This window comes from Chiloscyllium plagiosum, unplaced genomic scaffold, assembly GCF_037043375.1.
Source record: "Chiloscyllium plagiosum isolate Xiang-an unplaced genomic scaffold, Cpla_swu_hap1 HiC_scaffold_3, whole genome shotgun sequence".
Taxonomy (NCBI): domain Eukaryota; kingdom Metazoa; phylum Chordata; class Chondrichthyes; order Orectolobiformes; family Hemiscylliidae; genus Chiloscyllium; species Chiloscyllium plagiosum.
Window position 1 is genome coordinate 41,881,749 of NW_028270141.1, and position 12,001 is coordinate 41,893,749.

The following is a 12,001-nucleotide window of genomic DNA, read 5'->3' on the forward strand; positions in this document are numbered from 1 at the left end:
CAATTTCTTGTAGGTCAGCAGAGCAAAACAACTCTTTAATATCAGATGGGATATATACATTGGGTATATTAGCCCGGAGCAGAGCAGGGTTATGGGAGTGGTGGGGAATTCTGGGTGGGATGTTCTTCCACACTGTAATGATTATATGAACTGTATGCCTCTATTTAGAAAGCTCAGAATCCCAACTGTGATCATAACCACTTTCTTTGCGCTGTCATCTTCAATGATCTTTACACACAATCCCAGGTCTGGTTCTGCACCCTGTTGAGAATTGTATGCTTTATTATCATTGCCTTTCCCTGTTCATCCTGGCTTTTTGATCTTTACAGTAAATTTAATTTGCCGTTTGTTCAGCTACTCCATTTGTCCTCTTGAAATCTTATCGTTATCCTATTATTTTTCAAAGTTTGCTATTGCCTGCAAATTTTGAAATTGTTCCCTAATATGATTCAAAATAATTAATAAGTGAAGTAAAATAGTTCCAGTACTGACACCTTGCATCCTGAATGTAGACCTTCCCCAGCTAAGAAATAACCCTTCACCACTACTATTTCCCAACATGAAGGAACAATATATTCATGCAGCTCTTCTTCCTCTTCTACAGGCTTTAACTCTCCTTGCCAGCCTGTTATGTCACTGTTTATCAAAGGCCTTTGGTAGTCCAAAGGCAGTCAGATTGCTTAAACACAATATGCCTTTAACAAATCCATGCTAGCTTTTCTTAATTAATCTATATTTATCCAAGTGACTTTGACTTGGGGTGTTATTTCTGAGTATTTTCCCACTACTGAGGCTAATCTGGTTGGCCAGTAGTTGGCTGAGCTTTTCCTTGATTTTATGTTCATTCATATTGATCCACCACTACGATAATTGTTAATTGACTGTAAATATATTGTACAAGGTGATCTATGTCAAGTATGAAAATCATCCACACATGGCTGTATAGAACCTGTACCTGCCTGAGTAGTTTTTCTAATGACTGAGGTGACAAATATCAAAAGATTCATTGAGTCTTTTCAGTGATGGGTTTTTTTTTGTATTTTTCAGAAAGTCTGATGTGGCCTTGGATTATACTGTTCCTCGAAAGAGCAGCCTGTCCTCTGACAGTAATAAAACGTTTGCAATGATTGGCTACAGTATACCCCATCAAGAAGATGCAACTCGGTTGGCTGGAATTTGGAGTATTGGAAGCTTGCTTCTTTTTAATGGTAACAATTTAATAAGAATTTAACCTTTTCTACACTTTCTCTAAGAGTTTTTCACATAATTACATCAAAGTAATTCCATGAAACAGGCTGTTTAGCCCAGTGTCCATTTTACTACTTACCCTCTAGACCAGTTATCATTGTTATTATATTTACTGCCATCCCAAGTCCTTTAAACTCTTTTTTTTTGTTTCAGTCATCTAATTTTGAATGTTGACACAATTTCTGTCTCAGGCTGCAAGTATAATCACAATAGGGGCTGTTTTCCCTGGAGAGTCGGAGGCTGAGGGGTGACCTTATAGAGGTTTACAAAATTATGAGAGGCATGGATAGGATAAATAGACAAGTCTTTTCCCTGGGATCGGGGAGTCCAGAACTAGAGGCCATAGGTTTAGGGTGAGAGGGGAAATGTATAAAAGAGACCTAAGGGGCAACCTTTTCACGCAGAGGGTGGTACGTGTATGGAATGAGCTGCCAGAGGATGTGGTGGAGGCTGGTACAATTGCAACATGTAAGAGGCATTTGGACAGGTGTATGAATAGGAAGGGTTTGGAGGGATATGGCCGGGTGCTGGCAGGTGGGACTAGTTTGGGTTGGGATATCTGGTCAGCATGGATGGGTTGGACCGAAGGATCTGTTTCCATGCTGTACATCTCTATGACTCTATGTCTTAATTCAAACTTTTATCGATAGCTATTCATCTAGGGCTTAGGAACAGGATCAGTGGAGTTTTCGGAAAGGGAAACTGTTTACCTAATTTATTACAGGATTTTTTTGATGAAGTGACACATAGAGGGAAAACTGGTAAATTGGTTTCCAAAAGGCCTTGCATAAGGAACCATTTAAAAGGTTCCTGCGAAAGATTACGGCACATGACATTCTCTTACCATATTAACACAGATGAAGGAACTCTTATACACTTAATGGTAAGGTCCAGGGGAGTGTTGCTGAATAAAGACACATTTGAGTTTAGGTTCATTGTTCTTTGAAAGTGGAGTTGCAGGTAGGTAGGATTGGGAAAAGGCTTTTGATATGTTTTCCTTTATCAGTCAGAGCATTGAGTATAGGAGTTGGGAGGTCATGTGACTGTAGCCCACCCCCCCCCCTTTCCCCAATTCACCTAAACTCCAGTAAATATAGTTCCACTCAATCAAATCTGTCCTATATGACGCACGTGTCAATCCAGAAATTAGTCTGGTGAATCTTTTGGTGCACTACCTCTATGACAAGTCATTTTCCTTAAGGACACCAAATTGAACACAGTACTCCAGACGTGTGGTTTCACCAGGGCCCCATGCAACTGCAATAAAATGACTTTAGTCCAACACTCTGACCTCCTTTTAATGCAGTTCAATGTTCTGTTTGCTTTCCTAATTGCTTGCTGTACCTCATTCTTGCTTTCAATGACTAGTATAAAAGGTCAACCAGTCCTTTTGTACGTCACCATTTCCTAGTTTATCATTTTAAATAATACTCTGCCATTCTGTTTTTGTTATTGAAGTGGACACTTTCACACTTAGCCACTGTATACTGCATCTGCCATTACTTTACTTTCATTTTACTTATCTAAATCATCCAGAAGGCGATTTACATTGTCCTCACCATTCTCTGTTCTACCCGGTTTTGTGTAATCATCAAACTTGCAGATATTGTATTTGATTTCTTCATCAAAATCTTTGATATATATTGGGAGTAGCTGGGTCTAAGCGCTGATACTGGTGGATACCTCTTTATCACTGTATTCCACTCTGAAAAAGATCCATTTATTCCTGAACTTTCTTTCTTGTCTGTCAGCTAAATTTTAATCTGTGCTAAAATATTACCACATACTTAGATTTTGCCCACTAACCTCTTATGTGGAACTTTATCAAAAGTTTTATGAAATGCATATAAACTGTATCCATTGGTTCTCCCTCATCTATTGTACTAGTTACATATTTTAAGAAAACTCCAGTATGTTTGTCAAACTTCCTCAGTCAAATTATTCATGTTCCACTGACCATGAGCCCCTCATTAGGGTTTTAGATGAATGGTCTTGTCAGAATGAAAGCACAGAATTCATATTTGAATTCCACATTTTAAGTTGCTTTGATAGTGCGAGTATAACTTCAGCGTATGCCATAACACATGGAAGCATTAAATGTTATATTTTAAATAGTCACTACACAGATTTTTTTTACCCCTTAATATTTTCCATGTGACCATGCACGAGGTGTCATGATAGTGTAGTGTTATTATTGCTAGACTACTAATCCAGTGATCCAGGTCATGTTCTGGGGGCATGAATTAGAATCCTGCTGCAGCAGGTGGTGGAATTTAGATTACATTTGTTTTTTAAAAAATCCGATGATACCATAGTCAACTGTCAGAAATTTCCATCTGATTCACTCATCTCCTTTTGAGGAAAGTAACTGCCATCCTTGGTCTGGTCTACATGTGACACCAGACCTACAGCAATGTGGTTGACTCTTAACTGCCCTCTGGAAGATTGTTAAATCCTCTGGATAGTTAAGGATGGGCAGAAAATGCAGGAATAGTCAGCAATGCCATATCCTGTGAATAAAAAAAGTCTGAACCCTGACTGAGAAATTCCACTCATCCACCAGATTAGTATATTTTAAAATGTTTTCAATGGGAATGCATTTGGTCAGTGTTATGGGAGAAAATGTGCAAATTCTTAATGAACCCAACATTGGAACAATAAACTATAAAGTTATATATTTTACTGCCTATATGCTGTTGTCTAATTATGCTAATTGATAAATCTCAATTACATTAAAGCTAGAGTACAGAGCATAATAATTAAGTTTTGTGGATTTAAACTATTTCCTTTCTCTGCAAATATTGTTACTCAGATGTGCATTTTATAATAGGTGCCAAGATCGGGCCGGAAGAAGCCTATTATTTATATGTCTGTGGACCTGATGTCACCACCATCATGCCCTGTAAATATGGCAAATTGCAAGCGAATTACTCTAAGTATGTTACTCTGGAGATTCTACAATGTGATCAGATTAGTGATTTTTTCATGAAATATAAAGAAGTGGACACTAGCCCTCTGGTGGTGAGTAGAATAGTCCTAACTGATTTGCTTAAATCCAGTGCCCAATGATATGCTAAATGTGCAATTGTGGTTTGACTATTAGTTAAAATAAATGCCACCTTTCAAAATAATTTTTTCAATGCAGTGAGTTATGATCTTTAATGCACTGCTTGAAAGGGTGATGGGAGGCAAATTCCAAGGAATTAAGTATGTACTTGAAAATGAAAATGTTGCAGGCTGATGGAGAAGGGGCAGTAAGGTTGAATTAACAGGACAGTTTTGTTTTAAGCAAAGGGTTTGCACAGGAAAAATACGCCAAATAGCCATCGCCTCTGCTCCAATTCTGAGGTTACTTTACCTAACTAGGTAAGGAGGTTTAGCTGGACATTGCTAATAATTCAGTTAGTTGAATTGGTTACCTCTGCAGACCCAGTATGTCCCAGGTTCTAACCATATTGTATGCTAGGTTAGGTGTTCTCCTTTGTGATGTCCAAATTGACACACTGTCTTCGAGGCATGGAAGGAGAAACTAACCGAGATAACTGCTGATTGCACCTTACAACTTCCTTTGGAAATATATAGAAATGTACAATACAAATAGGCCACTCAAATCTATAAATCTATTTATGTTGTACTTGAGTGCCTTTCACCTTGCAACATATTCTTCTTCTCCTTTCTTCCTCGTGTATTGATTTAACTTCCCCTTCAATGAATTTGTTGTTTGCCTCAACAATCTTGTGGTAACACATTTTCTAATTCACATTTAGTTGTGATTTTCTTTTCCCCTACTCTTCTTAACTTTTGAGCAGCTGCTCAAAAGTTATCTAGCTATACTCAGAACTTCTGTTGGAGCCACAAATTTGATTGAGGCTGCAGACTGGTATATCAGCAGTAGATTTGATTTTCTATGAGTAGTTCAAGTTTTGATTGTGACCTTTGTGTAAATGGGTTACAGTTGAGTTTCAAATAACATACCTTAGAAAACCCCTTAGTATGTTACTTAAAGAGAAAAGAGAATTGGTGATGGAAGGCAAAGTTCATAATCTTGTAACATTGTAATCTGAGCTTGATTTCTCCACTAGAGGGTGCACTAAAATGACTACAAAGTCTCTCAATCCAGTAAAGGTTGATATTTTGGTACCTGCTTATATGTGTGTCATTTGACCTACCATCTGCAAGTACATCATGCTTGAGAGTAACAAATTACTTTGAAACTATTGTTCTCAAAACTTCCAAGCACTGGAATGTCCCTCACCCCAGCCAGAGATTTTGGTAGACTAATTGATCGAACTTGATTTTGTGGTTACTTATTGTGCTAATTAACTACCAAGATATTAGAAACCAAACTAGTCAGACCTTGGAACTTGGCCATTAAATGGCTTGCTTGACCTCCCTCCCAAACACACTTAATGCTGTCTCTGCATATGCATTAATGAAACTAGAAAACAATTTCTGCTTCCTCCTGAGGATTTTGATGTGCCAGTTTTTAGTCAATGCAATTAATTTGATATCAAACATTACTGAAAGCACCGGATACTGAAAAAGATATTCAATCTGATAACATTCTGCCAATAATACTGAAGACCTGTGCTCCAGAATTGATGTATCTGTAGCCAAGCTGATCCAATACAGCTACAACACTGCTTTGTCCCTGACAAGGTGGAAAATTTCCCAGGTGTAGATATTTTAATCTGTTCTGACATTTTATGAGCCAGGGCTATAAGAGGTGGAACTCAGGCCCTTTGGTAGGGGTATTGCCAGTGAATCACAAAAGCCTGAATTGCATGGGTATATCCTGTCTGCAAAATTTAGGACAAATTCAATCAGGCCAATAACCATCCAATCAGTCTGCTTTTGCCCGTCAGTGCAATCACGTGAAACCATTTTTGAATGCAGTAGGAAGTCATTTGGTTCACTCATGTCCTTTTGGGAAGGAAATCTGCTATCCTCAGCTGGTCGAGTCTATATGTGAATCAGCACAGCAATATGATTGGCTGTGGAATTGCCTAGCAAGCCATTCGGTTATATCAAACTGCTTTAGAAAAGTTTTGAAACTGTGCAGACAACCAGGAATTGACCTAGGAATTGGAAATGACAACAGCAAATCCCTCGATCCTCAAAGCCTGCCATATTAACATCTTGGGCTTATGCCAAATTTGGAGGAATTATCAGAAAAGTAATAGACAGTTATAGTTATCCTCTCAGAACCATACTTCATGAGCAATGACTCAGAAATCAGCAAAGCCATCCTCAACATTGATTCCAGGTGCATGATGTTTCATGGTATCAGAACATGTGCAAGGAAGCCTTCAGATTATCACCTACCTGTCCTAAATTTTTTTCTGAGAGCAGTCAGGCTGGTTTGGAAGCTGTGGGACCCAAAGAAGCAGGTACATGCTGGTACACTCTCTCTGACATTTCTCCTGAAAAACTCTGTGTGGTTTGACCAACTGCATCTCTGTGTTACACCCCCTTAAAATAGCGAGCAAAGTTAGAGTCCGGGCTACTTCCTTGAAATGTTTTGAGGAGGTCTGGCCTGGTCCATAATAGGTTGGAGGCTCGTCCGGGATTTGATCTATAGTTCCAGTTTGGGATTAGGGTTGGAATCGAAAGCAGCGAGTGGTAGGTGTTAGTGTCTTTTGTTCTGGGTGTTGAATTCAGTTGATTTAAACAGTACTTAAGGTTTTTGCAGTTACCAAGAGTTTTCTAGGTGTGGAAGAAGTGACTTTGGAGGTTTTGCAAAAGGCAATTAAGGCCAAGCTGCTGGAGTTAGCAGATAAGCTGGAGCTGGAGCAGTCTCCTTCCGTGAGGAAAGGAGAGATAATTATAGCAATAGCTCATAATTTAAATTGCTATAAACACCATCGGAATCTTTAGAGGTGGCGAAATTCATTAGAAACTTAAGTGAATTGAGTTAGAGGCAAAAAACAAGGAAAGGGCAACAGAAATGAAACAGTTTGAATTGCAATTAAAAGCAATGGAAACAGAAAAAGGACAAACTGTTTTAGCAGAACAAAGAGACAGAGAATGAGAAGAAAGGATGAAAGAGGGAGTTTGAACTTCAGGCATTAGCACTTAGACAGGAAAGTCAGCTTAAAAGGATGGAGCTGAAGGCAGAAGATAAGCACAGTGGAGAAGAGAGTAAGGATGAGCAACCCGTGGTAGCCAAAGGCCTGGTGAGAAACCGTTTAAATATATTCAAGCATTGCCTAAATTTGATGAGAAGGATGTGGAAGTCTTTTTCATCTCGTTTGAAAAGATGGCTAAACAAATGCAGTGGCCATGTGGGTTTTGTTGATCCAAACAAAACTTTTATAGGTAGAGCTAGTGAGGTATTTGCATCACTGTCAGAAGAGGTATCTTGAACATATAGAGGAGGTGAAAAAAGACATTTTAAATGCATATGAACTTGTGCCAGAAGCTTACAATGTTTCAGGAGTTTATGGAAGGATGCTGGTCAAACATACATTGACTTTGAAAGGATCAAACAAAGTAATTTCAATAGGTGGATAAGGACAATAAAAACAGAGCAAACCTATGATGCTTTTAGAGACAGTTATTTTGGAAGTATTCAAAAATCCGCTTCCTGTAGCAGTGAGAACTCATGTGGAATCCAGAGAGTTAAAACAGCAAGATTAGCAGTTAAAATGGCTGATGATTAAGAGTTGGTCCATAAATCAAAGTTTGTTTTCCAAAATCAATCTCAATCCGTGAGGAATGGAAATTAGGGAAAAGATAAATCCGCACATGGAAAGGGAAAGGTAGTTCATAAGAATAATTTACCACAGGATAAAAGGGAAATCTTTGAAGGGGACAATCAGATCAATGGTCAAACTTCAAGTCAAAATTATTCAAGGAAGTTATGGATAGCTTAGGAATAAAACAATTCAAATCTACTGCATACCACACAGACTCACAGGGAGCACTAGAAAGGTGGCATCAGACATTAAAGACCATGTTGTGGGCTATAGTCAAGACTATCCAGATGATAGGGATAAGGGAATTCCGTTTGCACTTTTTGCAATCAGAGATGCATCAAATGAATCAACCAAATTCAGTCCATTTGAATTAGTTTTTGGGCATGAAGTGAGAAGACCGCTAAAATTGATTAAGGAGAAATTGGTAAGTCAGAATTCAAAGATCATATATTTGGACTGTGTGTCAAATTTTTGGGGAACAATTAAATAGAGCGGGGGATTGGCTAGACAGCATTTAAAAGTATCACTGCATACAATGAAACAGGAAGCAGACAAGAAATCAAAAATCTGCAATTTTGCTATCAGGGATAAGGTTAGTTGTAGTGGTGAACCTATAAAAGTCGAAAGGAAATTGAGTGGGGTGAACTATTTGATAAGGACTGCAGGCAGAAATAAATCTGTGTGTGTCATGTATTTTGACAGGGAAGGAAAGCAAGAAGAGAATGTGTTATTGGTTACAACACAGTGAAGAACCAAGTTCAGATGATTCTGAATTGGACATTCCTCAAACTAAATTGGACAATGAGGAAGTTGTCAAAAATTGGGTTAAATTATTGAGTTACCTTACAGAGGAAAATTGAAATGACCTGAAATAATTATTGCTATCACATGGGGAGATGTGTAGAAATAAGCTGGGAGGCACAAACCTAATTATGCATGGTGTAGAGAGAGGAGAAGCTGTTCCGATTAAGCAACATCCTTCTAAGCATAACTCTCTAAAGTTGGCACAGTTTTAAAAGGAGATTGAATGCATGCTCCAAGATGATGTAATCAAGGTGAGTTAGTGACTAGAGCTCACCGACAGTAATAGTGCCAAAACCAGATGGTACCCAACAGTTAAGTATGGAATTTCACAAAGTCGATGCAGTTACAAAGACTGATGCGTATCCGATTCCATGTTTGGAAGACTGTGTTGAGAAGGTGGGACTGGCAACTTACATTTCTAAGTTGGACTTGCTCAGAGGATACTGGCATTTACATTTGTCAGAAAGAGTAAAGGCAATTTTGGCTTTTGTAATGGACTATATCAGTTTAAAGTCATGCCATTTGGTATGAAAATTGTGCCAGCCACATTTCAGAGACTAACCAATAAGGTCATTGCTGGATTACATAACTGTGTCATATATTTAGATGACCTGGTGGGATCTTTAATCCCATGTGGAAGGCACATTTGCAACATTTATCAGAGTTGTTTGATTGACTTTAGAAGCAGGCTTAGTGATAATCCTGGCTAAAAGTGAATTTGCCGAAGCCCAAGTCACCTTCCTGGGCCATGTTATTGGACATGGACAAATGACCCCACAGGATGTAAAATCAAAGGTAATTTGGGAGTTTCCCATACCATCAACAAAAAGAGCAGTATTACGATTTCTGGGATTGAGTGGATTTTATCAAAAATTTGTAGCAAATTTTAGCAGTGTGGCTGCTCCATTCATTGAATTGCTAAATAAAGACAAGAAGTTTCAGGAGAAAGCAGATTGTCAGAAGGCATTTGACAGCCCGAAAGCTGTGTTAACCACTGCCCCAGTATTAGCCACATCTAATAGCCATTCAAGGTGGCTATCAATGCAAGATTTGTGGGTATCGGTTCTGTGCTCTTGGAAGATGACGACGAGAAGGCAAAAAGACCTAATGGGTATTTCTCCACGAAACTGTACATTCATCAGAAATATTTAACAGTTGAGAAGGAGACTTTGAGCTTGCTGGTGGTGTTACAACATTTCAGTGTTTATGTTACCAGTATCTGGTATCTGAGACAATCATATACACTGACCATAACCCATTGAAGTTTGTGGAGAAATTTAAGGACAAAAATGCCAGATTGTTTAGATGGAGCTTGTTACAGCCATTCAGTTTGAAAATTGTGCATGTGGCATGACAAGAAAATGTGATTGCCAATGCATTGTCAAGACTTCATTGAGAAACAGAGGCGTTCAGTGGCAGGAGTGAAACAGAATGCAGGTTTGTATGTTTATTGTCAATGTATTGTATGTGTGTGGTGTAGAGTACCAACAATTTAAGATTAAGGAATTTTAAAATGAAGCCATCTTTGAATATTGATTTCTTTTTTTAAGTGGGGTGATGTGACAATGTTCTTCCTTTCACAAGGTTATGTTGTCCTTTGGTTCTTTTTCTCAGAGAGGTCGTAATAGACAGACTCTGAAAAGTCTAAGTCGGAAGGTTTTATGGCCAATTTGATTATAACTAACAGATAGTGCCTCAGGAAAAAAGCTTCCAAGTTTAAAAAAACTTGTACAACAAGGGGGAATGGCCAGTTCTCTCAGCTCAGCTTTACTCTGGTTTGGTTTGGTCTAGTTTTTCTCTGAAAGCAGTCTGGCTGTTTGGAAAGCTGCTGGACCCAAAGAAGCAGGTCCATGCTGGTATTCTCTCTCTGATATCTCTCCTGATTTTTAACTTTTGTGCCAAGGGGTGTTTATGGGCATTGCTGCAAATATTGGAACAGTATCATTAAGTTGAGACGTTCTGTTGGGTTTTCAGATAGGTTAAGTTATTCAGTATTCTGTTCTCTTTTTGTTTGTGTTTCATTCCATAATCTTGTAATAAATTCCAGTTTTTAAAACTGTGGTTTGACCAGCTGCATCCCTCCTGGAATATCTGCGTTACAGCTGCTTAAAATGTCGAGCAAAGTTAGAGTCTGGGTTATTTTCTTGAAATGTTTTGAGGAGGTCTGGCTTGGTCCGTGACGAGGAGAAAGTGCGGACTGCAGATGCTGCAGATCAGAGTCGAGAGTGTGCTGTTGGAAAAGCACAGCAGGTCAGGCAGCATCTGAGAAGCAGGAAAATTGACATTTCGGGATTTCTGATGAAGGGCATATGCCCGAAACATCGATTCTCCTGCTCCTCTGATGCTGCCTGACCTGCTGTGCTGGTCCATAACAACAGAAAGACAGAAAGCCTCCTCCTCCCCCTGTATTTACAACGCAATAAAATTAAAACATTCGGTGACCTTCAAATTGATCCCAATGGTTCCTAACCAGACTTTGTGAATAACTGATACTAGACACCATGTATATAACTTAAACAAAATGATTAGTAATTTATTATTAATATTGTAACTTCCACAGAGCAAAGCTAACAACTAGGCAATCTAATTATCTCTGTGATCTAAACCCAATCTTCATTGATTCTCACCCCTTCATTGTTTTTCAGTTAAGGGATAGATTGAAGGAAATGTAATTGGCTAGTTCATTTAAGCAGTGGTCACAATCCATAATATTGCAAGCAAATGGAATTCTATCTTGCTTGGTTTCTGAAGACATTGGTCAATGCACATAGCTTTGATTAGGCACCAAGGAATATTAACTTAGTACTTATATCTGAGATTCTATTCTCCAAACTTTCAATAAGTTGATAATGGGAGGATAATTGTATATAAAAACTAGAGACCGATCAGATCTCCTTCCCACCTTTTGGTAGCTACAATCCTTCTTCCACAGTTCAATAAGAGTTCAACTGTTGGCTTCTTTTTGCTCAACTAGTGGACACCTGTTTCCCTGTGAGTATTCAATTAATATCCAAACATCTGTCATCTGTTTGAGCACAGTGTATCTCAGGTACTGAACTGTCCAGAGCATTCTTTGAACATGAATTAACGTGCAATTAACTTCCACGCATTACCTCATAGATATCAGTTTGTTTGTTCTGTTCTTTGTTTTAAATCGAGCTCCTACTTTGAGAACACTCAGTTCACAGCTCCAAATCAAAAATAATAAATAAAAATTGCATATCCATATTGGTACTGCTCCTTTTATTCTG

At 38.5% G+C, this 12,001-nt stretch overlaps 1 protein-coding gene across 3 annotated transcripts in view; it reads left to right on the top strand.

Annotated features, from left to right (window-relative positions):
• lyst (lysosomal trafficking regulator) overlaps window positions 1–12,001 on the top strand; it is a 360,509-nt gene that overhangs the window by 212,846 nt on the left and 135,662 nt on the right. For all 3 annotated transcript variants that reach the window (XM_043680014.2, XM_043680023.2, XM_087978632.1), the window contains 2 exons: window positions 1,048–1,208; window positions 4,079–4,269. In XM_043680014.2, coding sequence (XP_043535949.2) covers window positions 1,048–1,208; window positions 4,079–4,269 — 352 coding nt within the window. The remainder of the gene's footprint in view (window positions 1–1,047; window positions 1,209–4,078; window positions 4,270–12,001) is intronic.